Consider the following 22,211-nt stretch of genomic DNA (forward strand, 5'->3'; position numbering starts at 1 on the left):
ACAAACCCACTAAAAGGAAGCAGAGACAAAGAACTGAATTTATAGAGAAAACTGTGAAAGTGAAAACTGTGAAATCTTTAATTACGACTCCAAAGTAAACTCCTGATCAAAATTTGGTTCTTTCTCTTTCTTTGGGGGAGTAATGACGATTCTTAAAATATTTGCCCTGGATATTAATCAGCATCAAACCTAAAGGAAAAAACCCTGAAATGCTCTCTCCCCTCCTCTCCAAGAAATACAATAAATTCCTCCCCAACAAATAAAAGAAAATAGGCTGTCATTCCCTTTTTTTATTACCTCCAAGATAACAAATCAGCCCTTAAAAAAAAGTATTCCAGAAAGTTGACACTGCAAATTTAGCTCATTGATTTTTATACAGAAAAAAGCTAGTTAGTACGAGAAGCTGAGAAGGTTTTGTTTAGTAAATAAAGAATAGGAAGCAAATATAGTAGTATGCAGATAGTTGAGTGTATTATTAATATGCTATGAAGCATTTTGAAAAATGAAGCAAAAATTGTATAGATCATCTCACATTCACTTCATCCCACAAGAAGTACAGTTCCTATTGCTGTGGAACAGCAAACTCATGAATTCCTGAAAAAAACTCCAGCAAGTAAAAACTAAGCCAGTCCAATATCTAGTCCCCTTCCCCTCTTTTTCTAGGCTCAGTGGTGAAATCTTTTTGTACTTGCAAGTTTAGGGAGATAATTAATGAGATGTTTCTTATACACCTACAAAATGATGGCACTCTGCAATCTGAACATCACCTGGGTGTTTTTTCCTTTTTTATTTAGAATTCGTGCTCAATTTTGTGCTATCTGATGGAAGATAAGGGGGTGGTGAGGAACATGGAGGAGAAAGCCACAGCAAGCTGCTGCACACACCATCCCATCCTGCGTTTGGAAGTGAACAATTCAGCCTGGAGGGAGTTCATTCCAACAGCAATGTGCTGAAGTGAGCATCCAGGGATTGCGAATCCTCAAACAAATAATGTTTTTTTGGCCTTTAACAAAAAGATTTCACACACATCAACTTTGTGCCACAACAGAGTAGAAAGACTTATATCCAACTTTACTCACTAATTTACAGTAAGATTTTTTTTAGTTTGTTTTGTTGGAACAATGACTTCTGGAAAATACAGTGGGTAGGAGAAGAAATAATTAGAATGTGCTACTTGACTAAAATAAAGAAAACGCAAACCCAGTATAATGTTCTGAAACCGCTTTTTGGGTTTGTTTTCAACAGGTTTGTTCGGACATTTTCTTGGTAGCACTTAAATTAATGACTTAAGAAACAGCCAAAAATTTCCCAAACTATTCAGATTTTAAAGGGCATTTCCACCCCCCCGCCCCCGTCTATACTCTGTTTATTTCAGTTTTAAATGTCTTACCTATTTACTGAAGTATTTTTCTCTCTTTTTCTTTTTTTAACAGGTCAGCTAAAATAAATTTCTGCTTGAACTTTCCAAATGTCCTGCCCCAGCAAGGGTAACTGAGGCAAAAATTGTGCGTGGTTAATAAGAAGAAAAATAACATGGAATCTTCACATGCACAAAGAAAGGAAGGAGGAGAGAGAACAAGGCCAACTAAATGACCTCTCTTGCTCTTTGATTTCTCTTCTTTGAGGAGGTTCATGGTGACTAGCAAACCACTGAGCCTCTCTGACCTAGGCACCTGGAGTTGTGTTGAAGGAAAAGGTTTGGCCAGCTCCTCACTAATGCTTGTAAGAGCCCCACTAAACACCAGGAACATTTCAATCAAACCAACAAATCAGTGATTGCCTGCCAAGGAATAAATGCGGCTTCCCTAAGGTTTACTCTTCTCCACTTTTATCTTTATTCACTTCGCTCATTTTTACAGACCATCACACAAAACTGTTGGAATGACTGGATTTTCCAGCACAGAAAAGCCAGGAGCAAGGTTGGGCTTGGTGCTCCTCAACTTCTGTCCAATTTCCTCTCTCACTAACCCCTTCTACACCAAGAATCACATCAGCAAGACCATCCTCATCCCATCTCCTGCCACCAGATTCACCTGGTGCTGATATTTAAGGCTGTGAGTGTTGGGCATCCACCAAATGCACATATCTGTTATTCCCCATGTGAACTGCAGTAGGTCAAAGTCTTCTGAAGGCTCCAAACTGGGGGAGATCTCAGGGTGTGCACAGAGCTCAGAGACCATTTTTCTCTCTTTCTTTGTGGTTCTTAAAAGTAGAGGCAAATAGTTTGCTTTGTGTGGAAAAGGATGAAGGAAAAGGAAAGGAGACAGGAGAACAAAGGCAGAATAAAAGAGAGTACAGGGAAAAAAAAAGAAGAAAATTATGAAGTACAATACAAGGCCAATAAACAGTGTCTACACTGTAGAAATGATGCACTTAAATGATTTGCTTCTTTTGATTCCTCTTCCCTCGGAAAATGATAGATCAGTTCATACTTTGAGAAATCTACTTAGGAGAAATCACAGCAAGTAGGAAAATACTAAACACATGATTTCCTATTTCTTTTCCCTTTTAACAAAACATTGGACAATATTTTATCAGTGACTAAATTTAATTAAAATAAATACTCTTATAGCAGATGACCTGATGCTTTCATATCTTTGGCAGTCTTTCTGTATAGCTTCTCATCTTCTGTAGCTACTCATAACATTGAATTTATGATGTTTTGGTTTATGGCACTGAGAAGCTGACCTGCAGGTCTTGATGACTCTCTGAGAAGAACCACATAGCACACAAGGTTTATTCCTGGGCACTTTGCTGATTTACTTTTTTAATTCCTTGTGGGACATGACAGCATTTGCAGATAAAATACTGGGCTGCTTCAGGAAAAGTATAGACAATAATAATACAACTAGTTCAGAAATAGAAAAAGTTCAAAGAGCAATACAAATACTTAGGAGCCTGTAGATGATTCCCAATGAGGAGAGTCTAAAAGTTTACAGCAGTTTAATTTACAAAGAGGTGAAGAATATTTGACATAATAAGGGTATATTAAACAATAAATGTAATAGGGAAGGTCAAACTGAGCATAACTGGGAAAAAAAAGACCAAACTGGAACTTCATAAAACATAGTTCAAACATCACGTTGTAGGGTTTAGGAGCTGAACGTCTCACCAATTTTGTGTTACCAATTTATCTCAGCTCTCATTTCCTCCCTGCTTTCAGGCAGATATTTAAAATACATGTGTTTAAGATTTAGCTTTCCTACTGCAAAAGAATTCATTGATCTATTCTGTTTGAGAAACACTTTTAAACACAATGAGACAGGAGCTCTTGAGTTTTTGTCATGAAGCACTGAAGCTGCATACTGGGGAATCTCAGCACACACTTCGTTAAGAACACATCCTGGTAAGGGCAAACAGATAACGTTCTGGAGGGAGATCAGATGTGATTTTCAGAATACCACCCAGTTGCTAATTGCACTGCTTTAAAGGTTAAAAAAACCCACAAAACACCTTAGTCCACAAATGGTTCTTGCAAAATTGCCCACTGAACCACTTGTTATTCTCCCTCGAAAACACTTTGCAGGGGCCACTTCAAGACAGGATCCTGATGAATCACTCTGAGTTTGTTTTAAAGAAATAAGGAAAGAGTTAAAAATAATTCTGGTTGCTTTAGAAACTGACATCCTTTGTTTTGCTTGAGATGAAATACCATTACATGCATGCAATACCCTTTAAACTTGCCTCTGTTCCAACAATAACTAAAGGAGATCACCACAGAATTACAGTAAGTTTGCCGCTGTGAAGCTGGAGTTTATTCGCAATATTACCAAAAATGCTCAGTCAAGCCTAGTTCAGAGTGACCTAACTGTAACCTTCAAAATATGATGGTGACTCGCTACTCACCGACTCCATCAAAACTACAGCAATCAAACAGCAAAAGGGGCTTTGCTATTTTCAACAGCAGCTTGCAGCTAACCGTATTTTCAGCAAATGTGATACTCAACCCAAACAACTAAGATGACATTTCTAACACAAGAAAATTAAAATACTGCTAAAATTTAATGATGAAGCTAACACCATGTGGTTTTATCATGCATTTTAGCTTTCCTGTTGCATTTCACCCAAATCACAACCTTTTAGACTGCTTAACTCACATTCTCTTGTTTGCTGATACAGGCACTTCAGCTCTAGTCAGAAGCATGCCTGACCACTGACCCTTCAGTATTTCTTTTAAACAACACCAACTTTGAAACTTGTAAGCTGTTTGAAGTTGGCACCACTTTATTTAAAACCATCTCAATTTAATTCAAGCACAGAAAGGAATTTTTGTTTTGCAATTTTTTAGCTTCCACAAACCCGTTCCCAAGTCTGTCCATGCTAAGTGATCTTCCGCACTCTCCCCTCCACCTGCCCTAACTCCCAACAGCTATGCTAATGGCCCACAAGAAAACAAACCTCCTGTTTTGACATCTGTCCCTGCCGAAATGAACCTCAAAGGACCACTTTGAACCAAGCCAGCAAAAAGTTCTCAAGTAATATATTGAAACATACTGATGTTACAGTAATAGGCACCTATATACAGTATATGATGCTACATGTGACAATATATGTGACCTGACTTTTAATTCTTGTGATCTGAGTCTATCTTAACATTTTGGAGATTGTTTTGACTCAAACTAAAATTAAAAACATTGATTGGAAAAACGAAGCTCAATAGTTTGCAAACTAAGCTGCCATCTCTCCCTCTACATATGCGTATGAATGTACACATTCTTAAGGATGCATAATTAACTGTAAGGAAACAGTTCTCAGAAACCAGAAAGCTAAAGTATTTATATCAAAAGCTGAATCTTTCTCACTCTATCCGCACAAATAAACCCACTAAAGTTGCCAGCTTTGTCAAAGTGAGCAAGATTAGGTTCTAAACATAAATCAATTTAAGCAGTCAGAAACCTACAAGAAGTACTAAAGTGGTTTTCAAATTCCTTGCAGATTTTTACAAATTAAAAGTCATTGACTTAATCTGTGGAAACAAATCTAGTTTTTCCTAATGCAAGATACCATTGCTATCCCATTTCTATTAGGGACATTTAAAAGCTGAATAAAATTATGGTATTTCTAGATAGTATTGCAAGGGTGGGGAGTGGGTGGTGGTGAAAGGGGGTACTGATCTTACAATGCAATATTGTTTAAAATCCCACGTATCCATCCCCACTGGTCAGTCAGATCTGCGTTGTTCTGATTTGGTTTAATTTTGCTGGGGTTTTTGGGGTTGGTTTTTTTAGTTGTTTTTTTTTTTTCTTCCAAATTTTGCTATTTATTTATAGCTTTAAAAGTCAGTAAAGTGACTTGATTTGAGAGAAGCACTACAATCAGACAGATCTAAGATAAAAATAAAACTCATTAGCTATAAGGTTGCTCTCAAAAGTCAACTATCACACTGGCATCACAAGAAATTAATTCATCAGTATATTTTTGACAAGCACAGTTTTTTTCTCTGAAAGGTCATTTTTCTAAATTAAGCAAAGTATTAAATATCTTTGCTGTTCTGTCACACATCTCAAACTTAACTCATGAAATGTTTTCACAGTAAAATCCAATTACATTTGAAATAAACACATGAAATAAAGTTTCACATGCATTTAGATTTGACATTTGTACCGTAAGCAATGTAAGCAAACACTAAGGCCTGCTCGTACATTTTATAAACTATATTAATGGAAAATGTGCTTATTTAGTAAGTACAGTATAGCCTAGTTTTGCTCAGAAAGTGTCCTTCTTTTAGAACTCCCCTAAATGCACACTGTTAAGCATGAGAGGTAGATCTGGACACCACTGCCCACTGTTTAGGATTTGGAATCATAGAATAGTTTGGGTTGGAAAGGACCTTCAAAGGTCATCTAGTCCAATCCCCTGCAAAGAGCAGGGACATCTTCAACTAGATCAGCTTGCTCAGAGCCCTGTCCAACCTGACCTTGGCTGTTCCCTGGGATGGGGCATCTACCACCTCTCTGGGCAACCTTTTCCAGTGTCTCACCACCCTCACAGTAAAGAATTTCTTCTTTATATTTAATCTACACCCACCCTCTTTCAGTTTAAAGGCATTATCCTCTGTCCTGTCATTACATGCCCTTGTAAAAAGTCCCTCACAATCTGCATGGGTCTTCTTTACTGAACTAGGAAACCTAGACCGATATCCTACACACCGTGCTCTGCTGCATGCTGCCTCAACGTCCCTCCACATTTGTTTCTGACTCCTATCCTGCCTCCAGAAGGTGCTTTGCTGGGCTGTTTCAACCAGCGGTGGCGAAGCCTTGTGAAGAATTATGGAAAATACCCACCCCTCCCACGTTAGAAAAAGAAACTTACCTGCAACACCAACAAGAAAAAGCAGCTCCACAGGATAAAAACCAGGGATCCTCTCATGCCAAGCAGCCATCCCAAAGATAACTTCTCTTTGCGAATAAATACAGTGCAAAGGATAAAGGTTCTTCCCTGCTTTTGCACCTACTGGAGTTCCTCTGAGATGAGGAAGATTTTCTGCAGCGCCTGCCTTCCTGGCAGGCGAGGGTTACAGGAGTGTCTTCACTTATGTAAGTGCGTTTCTTGAGTACACAATTACCCAACACACCCAAGGCACTCCAAGGCTTTTTTTTTTTAAAGAAAAATCAGTTCCTTTCCAGCTGGAACATTTTTGTTTATTCAGACTTAAGTCTGGAAGTGAAGCCACAGAAGCACTCTGAATGTGGTGCACCAAGACCTTCAGTTTCCAAATAAAGGAGACATTAATTTCTTGTTAGTGTAACTCTCTCCCTATATACTGGAACGTAGGCTGATATCCAGACTTGCAAGAGACCTCGACATTCACAAGAACCTCCTCCATTGTCACCTGTGCACCTTTTTCCTCCTACAGAAGGTCATAAAGTATCTGCTGAACATTCCTTCCAAAGCCACAGAAGACAGCTACCTACGCCAGCAAGTCCCACCACCATTTTGCAGCAGCATGCAATATGTGACCGTGTTCTTCCTAAATTAAACACTTCAACTCATTTTGCAAGAGAAAAGCGCAGGATATGAACAATCAAGAGAGTATTTGCCCATGAAAAGGCAAAGAGACTTTGTGTGAGGAGATAACTGGGATTGCTTACCTCCAGTAACATCTAGGAAATCTAACCCTGCATTTGAAAGGCCACCAGTGAAACCAAATGCAGGTCTGTCAGGCAGCACATGCACAGACCACAGGAGCCTTATTATAAGGATTTGTACCTGCCAGTTTCCTTAAAATACTTTCTCTCCCTTCTGAACAAGTCTTCAGCTAAAGGACATTCAAAACTGTAGAAAGCTTCCCTTTGGGCACACATTCTGTGTAGGTACCAGTCACATCCATCATCAGTAAGTCTGTGCCAGGCAGAGTGCAACAGAGATCTCTGATCATGTGTAAGCAGGAATAAGTCTTTTTAACTGGCAACCTTGGTAGCTAAAGGCATGAAGGAATCCAAATCACTTTGATGCTGATGCAGGATTTTAGTCACATAGGTAGGTTTTTAATCATACAGGTCTGAAGGAGACAAGGAGAAATCACTGGTATTCATACCACTGTCTGCCAGAGAAGGATTAGGACTCCATATAATGAGCAGTGTGCTAGACACATATAAAAGGGAGGAAAAAAAACAGTAAGTCTCCTTCTCCCAAGAAGTTTAACTTATATATACACTCTTAAAAAATACTGATTCTATTTCACAAGCATTACAGGTTCCCAAAATCCATACCTCTGCTCAAGGTCCTAAACATCCTGACAAAGTCACTGTGTCTGTTCAGGTATCATTCATTCTTTCACCCAAAACACCATTTTCAATCATTTAATACAAAGCAAAATAGAGGAACTTCACAACTATACCGGGTTTGGAGGTACTGTAAAATTTCCTTGATTTGTCGCTACATTACACCTGAATACAGCTAAGAGGTCTGGAACAATGCAGTGTCATGCCAGGAGAAAGGAAGATGCAAAACATAACTGACCTGCAGCCTGCTCTTCACGTCCTTCTCCAGCCACCTGGGGCTTTGGAAGGGTGGGTGGGTAAGCCAAGTTCTCTAGGTGGCCCTTGGGGCTGGTGGTGATACCCTGGCAGCTGCACATCACCACTAGGACTGCTGCAGAGATTGAGGCAGAGAGGGGCATTACCACCACTGGCCACCACCTCAGCTGCAGATACCTCCAAGATACCGACATCAAGTTGAAAGGATGTTGACAAATATTTGCCCTTGTCATTATTTCAAGTGGAAGAAAAAGGTCAAGCTGTCTGAGGGAAATTAAACATTTTAATAGGAACAAGGATAAATAAGAAGTTGCCAGGATATAAAAATGCAACTTCTGTAAAACTGTTTGCGTTTTGATCTATGCAACCAACAAAGATACAGTGAAAATAACCATGCTACACTCTGCTTGAATGCTGTTGACATAAGATCTATGGGAGAGAAAATAAAAAGTAAATAGCCAATCAGCCCGTTGTTACACTGCTGATTGCTGAAGATATGCAGTGGGAAATTATACACCCCATCTCACACAATTCAACCAGACTTAGCCAGAGCAACCCAAACTTTTACTTGTAATATTTCAATTCTAGCTCAGATTTGAGATGGCTGGCCATATAATGTACAAATTTTTGCTCTATACTACATCTAATTTATATTTAAGAAGTAAAACTTGAAAACAAACAGTGCAACAGTAAAGCTTCCTCAAGGCATAATGCCAAGGAAAACCTGAAGGCTTCAGTAAACTGCACTAGCAAACACATTTTGGAAATATCTTGTACAGGCCAGTAAAAATCTCTGCACTGTATTATCAAAGGGGCGTTAAGTATTATACTGCAAATCCTGTGTAACAAGAAGCAGATCAAGCATATCAATCCATATGCTCTCCTGTAAAATTCCCCCTATAAAAACCAGGTTTTAAGAAAACAGGTTGACATTAAATGTCAACTGGAGATTAAAACGCATTATATGGCACATTATCCTCACATTTATCTCCAAAACAAGTAATACGTATCCATGAAAGCAGGGCAAAACAACCTGAAACACATCACGGTTTGGGAATGTACTGTTAAGGTACACGGAGACTTCCTAACACCAGTCAATAATGAGATTCTCATTAGGACATTCCAGTGTTTTGAAATTCTAAATGCAATGGCCATTTCTCCCATTCTAATACTACCTAAGGACACAGCTATCATTATTTGGCTGTAGTAGTTTGACTAATTTTCTATAGCTTGGAGTGGTCTACATTGGGCTGACACATCTTCCCCAGAAAAATTGTAGGCTCCCTTGTGGATGACAAGATGTTGTCAGAGGGAACATGCAGAAAAAAACTTTTCTGCCAGAAATTCAGCAAATTTTACATTACAAAATATTTTCTAGAATGGCCAGTTTCATATTTTCTTAAAAAATAAAAAAACCCCAACAAACAACCAAAAAACATTTATCCAAATCTTTCTTTCAAGTTTATTACTAATTTAAATTAGAAGCCATGCAGAACTTGAAAAGCCAAATTCAATACAAAGTCTTTAAAATTTATAACAATGAAACTCAGATTTAATGCACATTTTAATTTCAGAAAAATTACAGGAACGTGACAAGTTTTGAGTTTTCTGACATTTTAGTTTTTGTTGTTTTTTCCCATTAAATACAAGTTATAAACAAAGTCACACTTCTAAAAATAATGTCAACAATGACCTATGAATCTAATTTCAATGAGCTTTAATTGCAGATGTTTGAGTAGAGTGCAAATCTGAAGGTCATCTGACATACCCACAAGGAATGGTTTGGCACACATTTTTAAGTGTGGATTTAATATCTATTGCTTGTTCCAATCTATGAACAAAATTTACTACCTCATTATGGGGATTCATTCTGAAAATACTCCTGTTTTAAGTAATTTCAATAGGGATATGTTTTGCTTTTTGCACTAACAACACTGTAGCCTTTGTAAAGCTACAAACAATTATGGATCTCAAAATGCTTGTCTTTTTCTTTTCCATGTGTCCCCTACAATGGTAAGCAGGCACAGGTGAATATCTCACAGGGAATAAATTAGGTGCAGCTGATATGCCTCCTCCAACCCCATGTTCCAAATTCAGGTGAGTATTTGACTGCTCCACCAAAAGACTTCCAACAGAGGACATCAGATAAAGAGACCAAGCTCTGAACTTAAGCACCTTAAGAGCAGTGAAAAGCATTCAGACCATGCTCAGGCTGACTATAAAGCTCCAAAGGACTTTAAGAGAACCAGAATTTCATCTTTCAATTTTCTTAGGAAACCAAAACTTCCTGGCACAACCCCACAACATCCACCTATCCGTGGGAACTCCCTTGTTATGACTTCCATTCCCCTGTGGCAAGCACCTCTGCAAACCAGCCAAATCTCACACAAAGGTTCACTTCTCTGTCGCACCTGTGGAATCCCAGGGCGTAGATGAAAGTGAGGACTGACTGCCTTGGAAAGCATCCAGGCACAGAGCAATAAAAAAAGCAGGCAGCAAGATGCCTACCAGCAGCATAAAATTCCCTCTTCTGTGGCAAGCGGGAAAAGGCAAGGGGATTCTTGCTTTTGACCACATGGCTCAGTGATGGGGAGGCAGAGAATGTGGGATGATGACAAAGAGGTGAGGGTGAAACACCATAGGGAAATACTTACCAGGGGGAAGTCTGGTCTCAGGGTTAAGGAACTTGTCATGGGATATGTGAGTTTGGTACTGGTGCCCACTACAACCTTTCTTTGTGCCTTGTAGCTCCAGACCTCAAAACATTTCCATGCTCCAAGGATGGAACGTGACAAGAAGATGATGCCAGAGGGAAAAATATCTTTTATTGGAAAGATAATTATATTTCTAAGGAACACAGTGGCTGCATACATGGAGTCTTACAGTGATACATAGATATCTTATTGTCAACTGCTTACACACAACATACTCTAGAATTAGCCCCTTAGATGCCCCCCGAGCATATCTTCTCATTTATTGGTGCCTGTTCCAATGACACGCAAAAATTTAAAGGCAGCTTGATTTGCTGCTATTTCATAGAATCATAGGATGGTCTGGGTTGGAAGAGACCCTAAAGATCATTTAGTTCCAACTCTCCTGCCATGGGCTGGGACAACTTCCACTAGACCAGGGTGTTCTAAGTTCCATCCAACCTGGTCTTGAACACTTCCAGGGATGGGGCATCTACAGCTTCTCTGGGCAACCTGTGTCAGTGTCTCATTACATATGGCTATTGCAGCCAAGGGTGGCCATAAACCCCTCTTGCCCTTACACATTCTGACAGGTAGTACTAAATAGTGAGACTGAAGACTTCAAAAACAGCCAATGAGTCAAAGTACCCAATCACAGTTCTCTTAAACCAGCCCAATTTTCAGCAAGGCGCTTTCTGAAAATCAGACCCTATGGGATTCTCTCAGAGTGGGCCCAGACAAAGCTACGGCTAAAACCCTTCTCCAAAACCACAACTGACTTCTGTATGCATCTCTGAAATACAATGTAAACCAATTATTGTATGGCCAATGCAAAATTAGTTAGAAAGTAGCCTCTTCTTCCAACTTGTAGCAATTAATTTTAAAACCAAGAATCTTCATAATATAGTTGAAAATTTTCTAATTACATTGGTGATGAGTTTTAACTAATTAATTTTCCCACAGAAACTGAAGGTAGAACTCCTGCCAATTAAAACAGCATTCATCTAACTCAACTTCCAGCTGCTCCCAACAATCACACTCATTACTCCTAGGTGAGGTAATACCTGTTTCAAACTTTTAAAAAATGATCTTTAAAGATAAAACTGTTTATTAAGTAATAAACCCACGATGATAAAGACATATAATAAAGCACGGATGTTCAGCCAGAATAAAATCTTCCTGTGCTCAGCATGAACTGGTTTATGACCATATACTTTATAGCATACAAAACCCAAACAGAAAAGACTGAAAAAGTATGGTACACCTGTACAGTGTTTCAAATGGACACTTAGACCACATCAAGAGAAACCCATGTGAAACCATCTCCACCTCCCACCTGACATTTCACCTCTGGCTGGGCCAGCAGAATGATCTTTGATAAGATCCAAAAGTCTTATCCCTGCTCCTTCATCTCCCTGTACTACCCACTTTCTAAATGAAAGGCAACTTGGGATGGTTTAGCATCACTTTTGGTAAAATACCCTACAAGAACTTGCACTGTTAGACTTTTCATCACAAAAAGACTTCCAAACATATTAATGGAAAGTTTTGTGCCTGGGTGTTCTTCTGGAGTCTCCCTCTAAATAAACTCCATGGTTGAGTTATAGGCACCTTCCCAATGTCTTTTCACAATACAAACAGGACTGGATGAAGCAACATTAATAGCTGATACTCCAGTACGTACCGTGTCCTGTCATCTATCAACTCCAGGGCCATCCGCACTGATGGGGTTTATAATCAAATCATAGTACATAACAGACAAAGGAGCAAAAATTCTTCTTAATTTAAAATGTCATTAATTCCATTATAATTGTATTGACTGTAGTAAAGGTCTGCCACTTTTAAATGGTGTCCAAACACCTAATTCCCTGTGACAAGCATACATATACAGAAATAAAGATACAGAAATAAACTGACACTGTCAGGGAAGTGAAAATATCTGAAAGGCATTTCTACACAACATCGATTAAGATGACTCATAAATCCAGGGAACTTCAGGAAGGCTCCAGAAGTGAAGCAGATGACATGGCATGTCTCACTTCCTTCAAGGAGGAAACATTTACTGAAACCCTACACTGTCAAAAGTAGCTGTGAAAACGGCAATTAATGCTTTCAGCTGCATATGCCCAGCCAAAATAATTTTAAGGTCAAGCTTCATCCATCTTCATTTGTTTATAATTTTGGCAAGGTAACTGTGATTAATTTATCAAGTTTCAGGCTGAACTACTTTGGGGTCAGGGGAGATGGGAGGAAAAGAAAGGCTAATGCCAAGTCACGTGTCTCCCTTAGAAGCCTAAATAAATAACTGCTGGTGATGCAGAACAATACTGCATTTTAAAATAAACAAGAGACAAATCCCTGTAGCTGAAACAACCAAAACATAAGTTACTTCATCTCTTGGAAAGGAGCTGTCAATTTGAACAATCACATGCAAAACCAGCTGAATTACACAGAAAAAAACCCCTCACTGTACTCTTTACTTCCAGAAATACAGCAGAAGCAATATTTCCAGTTCCTGAAAAGAACAGCTGTAAGTTAGTCCAGGGGCAACCAAGGATGTCTAAAAATAAGCAAAGTTCTCACATCCAAAGACTTCCAGTTCTCTGAGCAAACAACAATTGCTCATACCCAAAGACAACACTGACAGTTATGCAGGCTGCTTCAACAGGTACCAGGCCTGCTTTGCTAAATAAACACTCCAACAACAAAAGTATCTAGCCAATTCCCTGTGGGAAGTTTCAAAACCAGAAGCCACCAGAAATGGCTGCAGGCATATCTGCCGCCCTCCAGCCACCCCTGCTTCCCAGCCAAGGGACTCAGGCACTCAGAAACTGGTTCTCAGCTCCTTCCTGCACCACCTGGAGTGAGCTGAACTGCTGCATAACCTTGCTGCAATAAACCCCAGCTCCTGGCTCCCCGTGCTGCCCCTGCGCTCCCACGGTTCAGTAGGACTGTACTGTTCACCTTCATGTGATGCCAGCTCTGATTTCTGCATTTTTAGAATATCAGCGTGCATGCACATAAGGTAGCAGGTAAGCTTTGCTAACTAAAGCAACAATCCCCTTCTCAAATGTTTTTATACTTGGCTTCTGGGAAACTGGTTTGGTTATGAATTTGTTGGGTTCTAAGTACAACTGGGAAATAAAGATCTCGTCACAGCTGTAAAGCCCACTGGTAAAGCTACACTACAGCTTTGCCTATGTATACAACAGTGTCCTCAATTCAATGCTTTAAAGTTCTTATACTCCATTTCTGTCTTTTCCATACAAATAATATTTGCAAAACATTATTATAGCCTTGAAGCTAATAACTATTTTAGAGCAATTCCAGTACAACCAAAAGCTGTTATTGGCTGTTTATGTAACAGTGAATTAACCCCCACCAATACCTTTCAGGAATTCATAACCATAGTGCACAAAATGTACTTTGCAAGAGCTTGTTAATATGGTAAGTGTAAAAGCCGTCTCGATTCAGAAGACTGGCTTTCAAAGCAAACATGCTTAACCTGCAGTTTCAGTCATGGAAGAAATTACTCAATTAATTGCAGGCAACAAAAACAACAGGGTTATAACTAATGTACAGTAAATGCTCTGTGGGTGTAATGCAAGCTCATTTCCCAGTAGTGTACTCTCTTACATCCTAATACATTTCTTATCCCACTGCTGTAAAACTGTTTAAGAATGTTAAAGCCACTCAAGATTTTTTTTTCCCCACACACATCTGTTTTCTGGCAATGGATATTATTATTAACCCAGGCAGAGTTTGTCCTCTTAAGAAACATGTTTACAACACAGTAATTTGCAGCCCAGGATTTTTCATACTCTCTTCTAGACCAGACATCATCTTTTCCAAATTTAAAATCGAACATCAGAATTTATAAAGTTTTTGCCTGCACTAATGACATCCTTGCAGTGACAAGAGAACACAGTGACAGGGTTCAGTAAATTCTCATCTGCTTCCAGGAATTCCAGTAGGCAAAGTGTAGCAAGAAGATCAAAAGCACAAGAAGACCCCACCAGTGTTGACTGCTCCCATTCTGACACTACGGAAGACGCAGTGTAAAACACTAATAATATTTAAAGATAACGGAAAGAAAACTTACCCAAGCAGACAGTGATGCCTTCTTCTGTCATTCCTTCCATTCATGTAAAAGACATCTGTCAATGATGTGATCTAGGCTCGATATCAGCATAGGGCTGATATTCGGACTCGCTGCTTAGAGGCTCTCAGGATGTGTTTATTGTGCACAGCTTACAAATAAAACGTTGACAACTAACTGTGATAATAAAATATGCAGATGAAGAGAAAAAGAATCCCCTTCTATCACCTGCCAGGCAGTTCTCGGCAGGCACTAGGAATGTTCATAAACACGGATGCCTCCCATTTCCATTGAGGCCAATTCCTCAAACCCACTTCCCTCAAGCCTTGCGATATTTTCCTCATCCTAGCCCCCATGCGAACGCATCTAATCCTCTTACCCCGAGAGCCACCCCCGACTCCCTCCCCAGCTTTATTTTATTTAAAACGATGCCTGCAACAGTGCGGGGCCGCCCGCCGGGTCACCCTCCCCCGGGACACCTGGGCGACCCTGACACATCACGTTAGGCGCAGCGGAGTGCCGGGTTAAGACGTAATCTCTCTCTCTCCCTCGGCTTACGGATCCCAGGAATCCTCCCCCGCTATCTCGCCATGGCAACGGCAGCCACCGGGAAGACGGCGGGGCCGCCGCTTACGCAAGAGGAGCGCGCCCGGCCCTGCCGGCAGGCTGGGCCCCCGCGGGAGAGCCCGGAGCAGCCTGCGGGCCCCGGGTCTCCCCGGTGCTCTTCAGTTTTGGGGTTTTGTTTGCCTTGGGGTGTGTAGTTTGGTTGGTTTGAGGTTTTTTTTCCTTTTATCGTTTTTCCTTCCCCTCTCCCTTTTTCCTTCCTTTTATTTTTCGCTTTGCCTATTTTCCTCTCCTTTCCCCCCCCACCTATTTTACATTTTTCTTTTTTCCTTTGATATTTTTCTTTTCCCCTTTTTACTCCTTCCCCCCTTTTTCATTTTTGTCTTTTTTAAAAAAAAAACTTTTTTCTTTTTTCATTTTTTCCATTTTTGTTGCTTTCCTTTCCCCCCTTTTTTTCATTTTGTTTTCCTTTATTCTTGTTTCCCCTTCTTTCTTTTTTCATTTGTACTCCTATTTTCTCCTTTTTTCTTCCCCCTTTATCTCCCCAGTTTTCTGCTATTTTATTTCGTTTTCCTTCCCCCTCTTTTTTCTTGTTTCTCCCATTTTTCTTCTTCCCCCCCCTTTTTTTCCTTCCTTTTTTTTCCTCTTCCCCCCATTTTTATGGGATTGGTTTGTTGTTTTTTTCTTCCTTTTTTTTTTTTTTTTTGCATTTCCGACAGCTAACCAAGAACCAGCTGGTGCAGATTTAACCCGCTCCAATCCCATCTCCCACCATGGAAAACTGACCACAGCAAAGCCGTTGGAGAACACGCAATTCTCATTCCTACTTCCCCAGGAACGGGCGCAGCAGAAAAAGGTTGCGTCTTTAAGTTCTTCAAATTAATAACCCTGGGAAGGGCAGAGAGCCGGCAGATGAAAGGCAAGGTACCGACTTTGATCGGGCAATCGGAGCCATGGGGGCAGGCTCCCCAGCCCATGTGGAGCACCCCTGAAGGTCAGCCTGGGCTGATCAGGTTGCAGCAAGAGAGCCATAGAAAAAACGGAGGTGGAAGAATCTATACACCCCAATATCTGCCAAGAGATGAAAGAAAAGTTTGCCTCTGATGCTGGGATTTATGATAAAGGTAAATGAAGCCATAATGTAACACTTGCCAAGATGCTTAGGTCTTCCTTCAGGAAAACACTTAAGCATGTGCTTAAACCCATTACTATTCAGGGCAGCCCATAAGCATTTGCTGAAGGTTAAGCACAATGTTCTTACAGGGAGCCCTTAAGTACTGTGCTGATTAAGGTGGGGTTTTTTTTCTTCTAAATCGGAGCCACTGTGAACCACAAAATGAATTGCCCTCATTATATTTTAATATCATCTCTATCTTCTTTCAAATTAAACCAGAGAATGCAAACAGAAAGTAAGTCTTATTTTACATTAAGAGGATAAAAACCAACATTACATTCTGTCGTGTTTTGTTCAATTTTTTTTTCTTTAAGATAACAGGCTGCACAACACCATGCATCCCTGTGAATGAGCACCTTTCATGAGGAAGAAAGAGAGCACGTGGAAAAGTGATTGCTTTGCTGCTCCTAAACTCTAGAATTCCTTGATGTGCTGTTACAAGCCAGAAAGGATCACACAGCAATGCATACATACATATATATTTTATCCACTAATCTCTTTCGAAGCAAACCATAAAAAAGGCTATAAACGGTGAACACATTTCAGCTATTAAAGGTCGTGGATAAGACAGCTATTTATCAGTTCAAGTAAGGTCACTGTAACATCCACAGGCAGAGAGCTTTGCCTATTGCACAAATGACACTGCCTGCCCTTAATGCCCCGAGAAACTTTTGACAAGCTAAGCATATGTAACAAGCCACAAACCTTACATACAGCCGCTACAGTTCATTAATGTTCAACAGGGAGGTATCATAGCTGAAAGAGGCTCAGTTTCTGTTCACAGCACACCGCCTCTCCTCCAAGCTCTCCGCTGGTGATTTCTGACAAAGAAATTGTATCGCCTGTTGAAGGGGGGGGGAGCTCGCTAACTAGTGAATCGGATGTTGTGGCTCTTCCTGAAAATCTTTCTCCTTGCTGTCATTTAGGAATATTCTGCCCCACATACTAAACTATTGGTTCCTTAAGTTTCTTTACACACATAGAAAAAAGAATGTTGGAAAATGTTTTTGCCAGTTTTAGACTTCCACTGGAGCTAAAAGCAGGGTCTTGGTTGAATTCTATAACATACAGTTTTGAAAGAAAACACCATTACATAACTCTTCTTTTTCCCTTTCTGGGAGACAACCTTGGTAGCAGAGCTTGTGAGAAGCAGGCAAATCTCCTATTGCATGTCTAGAGACAGACGGCAAAGTACCAGAGCAGAAGGTTACATTAAGGTCGAGGTGTTTCCCATTTTTATTAGCTATATCCAAATGCCATGGGGCAGGCAGGACAACCTTTACTGCATTCATCTCCAAGAAACTTTACCTCTTCTCACTTGCAGTAATTTCCCCTGCTAAATCCTGAGCTAAAGGCAGTGCCTTCTTGCTGGAAACCTTGTTGTTATAAACAGGTAAGGACAAAGAAATAAAAAGTTATCTCAGATGTCTGTCCTTATATGACCAATCTACCTTTCAGGAACTAAAGGCCTCACCATGCTTGTATACCTTGGCATGGGAGTTGGACAAAAAAGAGATGAAGTTTGAAACCTTGATGCCACAACTGTTCTAACGTGCCTCACTCAGCTCTTCAAACAGGAAAGCAAACGCAAGAAGCAGTAGATTTTAGAGTAATTTAATCATTTAGGTTAGAAAATACTCTAGGATCATTGAGTCCAACCACTAACACAGTGCTACCACTGAACCATGTCCCCAGCTGCCACAACATACATGTCTTTTTAATACCTCCAGAGATGGAGACTCAACCACTTCCCTAGGCTGCCTGTTCAAATGCTCAAGAACTCTTTCACTCTTTCATTAAAAAACAAACAAAAATCATCATAGAAACAATTAAGAGAAGGCCAGAATCATGATGCAAAAAAACCCCAAAAGTGCATTCAGCTGCCCATGGATAGTAAAATTACCCATAAAAAGTGCCTCCTTGGGAGAATGCTATAGGACTTCTGTTTAATCACATGAACAAAACCGGAGAAAAATTAGGTGTTCAAAGTCTTTCCCACTGTTCTCACAGCTTAAATACCTATGAGGACTAAATCAACAAAAGTACCATGAAGAAATTAGTAAGTAAACAGCTACAATCTTCACTGCTGCACAGAGAAGCTCTTGAAACCAAAGAAAAAGAAAGATCAATATGAACGATCCTAACTCCAAATTTGTAAAACAAACCTAGAAGAAAACATCTCCTTACGTGAGATCATAGCAGGGCCCAAATGGCTTCAGGACAAAGCGTATGTGAACCACTCTCTTCTGTGAAGGCTCAAAATTGGATGCTCAAGTGAACCACCTGTGAGTTTTCCCACAGAAGCAAGACCTTGAAGAGAGCATTTCTGCTGCCACCAGATTCCTTGCAATGACCTGGCAGCATGTGATTAACACGTGAGCTTATCTCTCCTCCCCCCCAAAATAAGCACAAAATGAAGATTTCTAACTGTTTTCAGTCATTATCGACTGGAGATCACTGCACCTGCATCTCCCTACTTTTACTTCCTTCTTGGAGGATTATTTTAACAGTCTATTAAGAAGCTAACTAGTAATGAAGCAAAAATAGATAACAAACTGAAGATCTTCATTTTCTAAAGCTGAAATCCCAATCTCTTCCACTAGAGTGAAAGTCCAAGTGACGAAATAAACCTTGAACTTTGTTGCTTTACTCTTCATTTTTGGAAACGAAAGAGCACCTTGTCCCAGACACCACAATTTAGCAACTTCATCTGTATACACGTCCTCATGCCAGATGTCAAAAAGAGGGAGCAGAAAGCTTTAGCTAGCCGGTATCCAAACAAGAGCGTTCATTCCCCCGATCAACGTCACTGACTGGAATCGCATTTGTAAGGGACGCACACTAGTGCAGTTACTGTCACACCACCGTGACCCAATTCCAGGCAGGCAGCTGTGCTCCCAACCCAGTGGTCTCCAAAAGTGAGTCTCATGAGCAACAACCAGTCATCTAGATACAAAATGAGGGGGAGAATAAAAAGGAGGAGCTATTTAACACCAACACATTCAGCAGAACTCAGCCTGCACTATCCTTTAGGTCTCCCAGTGGCCTCCAGAAGCAAGTCAGCAGGAGAGATGACAGAACAGCTTTGAACTGGAACTCCCTGGCAGAGGAAAGGGGGGTCATAAGGGCCATAGCCTTCTCAACTCCCAATTCTCCAAAGGAATAATGGGTACATTGTACATGTGTATTGGTTTTCCCTCTTAATCTCAGCCATTTCAACTGTTCCTGAATGCTAAACTTCGTTTTATTGAAAAAAAAAAAAAATAATAATAAAATCTGAGTATTCCCAATATACAGCTGTTACAAGACATCATGGCAGATACAGTAAAAGAGAATTATTTAAGTACTTTTTCCATTTTTATCCAAGGTAATTCCAAATAATGAACAGGGTGAGGGGAGTTCACATGCTATCTAGTGTTTATCCTAAGTCAGATTGCAAGATATGTTAGAAAAACATAGCACTTTGGAACCACTTTAAAATATGATTGAATAAAAAGTCCTACCTGGGTTTGAAACAATCTTAACTAGTCTTTCCAGTGGTTTTGTCCTGTTACACTATGATTTAAACTAGGTATAATGCAATTTTGAATCATATTCAAACAAGGTACCTCAACCGATTTAAACTATATTTAGACCGCAGTATTTTTACTACTAAAGAAACCTAACTGAGGAACAACATGCTTGGAACATCTGTCGCAGTGATTGAAAGAAGTCTGCAAAAGGAATAGCAAACAGTTATTTTCTTTTCCGAGATGCTGTCAATCTGTTGAAGAAAAGTATCAGTGAAGTAGATTGTTTCTAAGAGGTACCTCACTCTGGCCTGTCTTTTCCAAAACAAAGATGATTAAAATATCCCTTTGTTGCATAACCTTGTCTGCTTATTATTATCTGCTATCTCTGTATCAGGGGAAAAACTCTTTGTCAAAGCTAGTAAGCATGTTACAGTGTTTTATGAAAAAAATAATTCATTTGCTTAAGTCTAAAAGCCTCCACCTAATGAAATTCAAATTTTAACATGTCTCAATTATTATTTACATTTAGATAATCAACCACATGACTCAGTGCAATCCCTAAGATACAGACCTCTAAGCAAGGCTGTCTGTCACACAGCGTGTTCTGCAGTGACAATCAGAGACGCAAGTATTTATGACACAACTTTGCAGTTACTTCTTGGAAGATGACAACAGAATGGCTGTTCACTCTCTTCTAATGCTGGTTCTCCAGGATGGATTTCTGTGTGGTGTTCCAAATCAAGGTTCTTCTCTACAACAAGTGCCTTGCCTGCCCAGACCACACAGAGGTGTCTTCCTCATGAAAGTGAAGAAGGAAGGAATCTCTGGGCTCCCTCTGAGCCCTAAGTTAAAGGAAACAGAGATGTCAAACAGCAATGGAATGACTCATAGGATTCATTACAAGTTCTTGGTGTATCACTGTCATGGCTCCAACTGTGGGCAACTTGCAAACAGCACTCTTCTCACTGTCCTCAGGGTGAGGTTTCAACTGCCTTGCCCAGTGGCAGCCACACACGACTCTTCTGAACTAGGATCTATCGGGGCCCTTAAATCAGGCACACAGTACATGATCAAGAGTGGCCTGTTACTCCATATCACCCCATCTGACTGACAGCATCAGCACACAGCTAAGGCAGGCACATCTCTCTTGAGCTCTGATGGAATAAGCCTTGAGGCTCAGCTGGAAGAGGATAGTCTGGTAGGCTGCCAACATGAGGGCATGGATGCTTTTAATAACCAACAACAGCACTGCATGGCATGAAGCAATGCAGCCTGGGATGGGCTGGAGGCGGCTGCGTTTACACGGCCTGGGTGGTTCCCTTGTGCTTGGTGATAAACTGGGTTCAGGAGAGGCAACCATCACCATTACTGATGTTCTCTGACCAGCCTGGGGAAGAGCTTCTCATCAGGTCACAGCCCTGCCATGGAGCTGCTGGATATTGCACTGGGGCTTTCAACCACAGCTGAGAACACCACTGGTTTTCTATCCAAAACAAGAAATTAATATGTGAAATGGTTTAGGAAATGTTGTCATAGAAATTATGATGGGAACCTCAAAAAAGCAGAGAGGCAGTTTCTGAGCAGTGAATATGGATGTGAAAGCTTTCCAAGAAACTTTAGTATCAAATAGCTACGACAGAACCAAGTATCAGCACTCAAGAAGAAATTACTGAAAACTACTGTAAGATGGGAGTGAAATGCCAAAGGCTTAAAGTTCTCTGCTGATTATTTGAAGAAAAAAACATCAAACAAGGACAGGGATACTTACATATTCAATGGAATAGTTTAAAATCCTATTTCCTTTTCATATGTAAATATTCATGTTAGCATATATTGTGTAAAAAAGATGCATAAGACATATATATAAAATACAGACTTGAAAGCAGAATTTATTTCTCTGCATACTGTTTTCTTGTAGATACAGGACTCTCTACTTCAAAAGGGACTGCTACACAAAGGAATCATTGTTAATGTCCAACTTAAATTCCAGCATCAAAAGTATTTTGTGTACCAATCAAAAAAAAAAATCACAATTCAGCCACAATCAGGAGTGCAATTTGGGTTCTTTTACAAAAAATTCAGGAAAAGCTGGTGGCTGTGTAACTCACCAGGGTGACCCCAAAATTTGTTTTATCATGCTCGGATTTACCCATGGCTCAAACCCTACTGTACCTTTACAAAAACCAAGAGATA

The 22,211-nt window shown here is 40.1% G+C and overlaps 1 protein-coding gene across 12 annotated transcripts in view; it reads right to left on the bottom strand.

Annotated features, from left to right (window-relative positions):
• Nucleotides 1–22,211, bottom strand: part of HIVEP1 (human immunodeficiency virus type I enhancer binding protein 1) — a 131,181-nt gene that overhangs the window by 74,002 nt on the left and 34,968 nt on the right. For 4 of the 12 annotated variants that reach the window (XM_027676189.1, XM_027676188.1, XM_027676192.1 and 1 more), the window contains exons 1-2: nucleotides 14,772–15,192; nucleotides 6,313–6,396 (exon numbers count right to left, since the gene is read on the bottom strand). The exons of 3 other annotated variants lie outside the window; for them this stretch is intronic. In XM_027676189.1, coding sequence (XP_027531990.1) covers nucleotides 6,313–6,396; nucleotides 14,772–14,811 — 124 coding nt within the window. In that variant the 5' untranslated portion in view covers nucleotides 14,812–15,192. Of the gene's footprint in view, nucleotides 1–6,312; nucleotides 6,397–14,771; nucleotides 15,350–18,693; nucleotides 21,304–22,211 lie in introns of those variants that run through there. 5 more of the 12 variants (XM_027676181.1, XM_027676180.1, XM_027676182.1 and 2 more) reach the window with 5 other exon arrangements.

Source organism: Neopelma chrysocephalum, unplaced genomic scaffold (genome assembly GCF_003984885.1).
Source record: "Neopelma chrysocephalum unplaced genomic scaffold, ASM398488v2 Primary Assembly neopelma1_26b, whole genome shotgun sequence".
In the NCBI taxonomy this organism is placed as follows: Eukaryota; Metazoa; Chordata; class Aves; order Passeriformes; family Pipridae; genus Neopelma; species Neopelma chrysocephalum.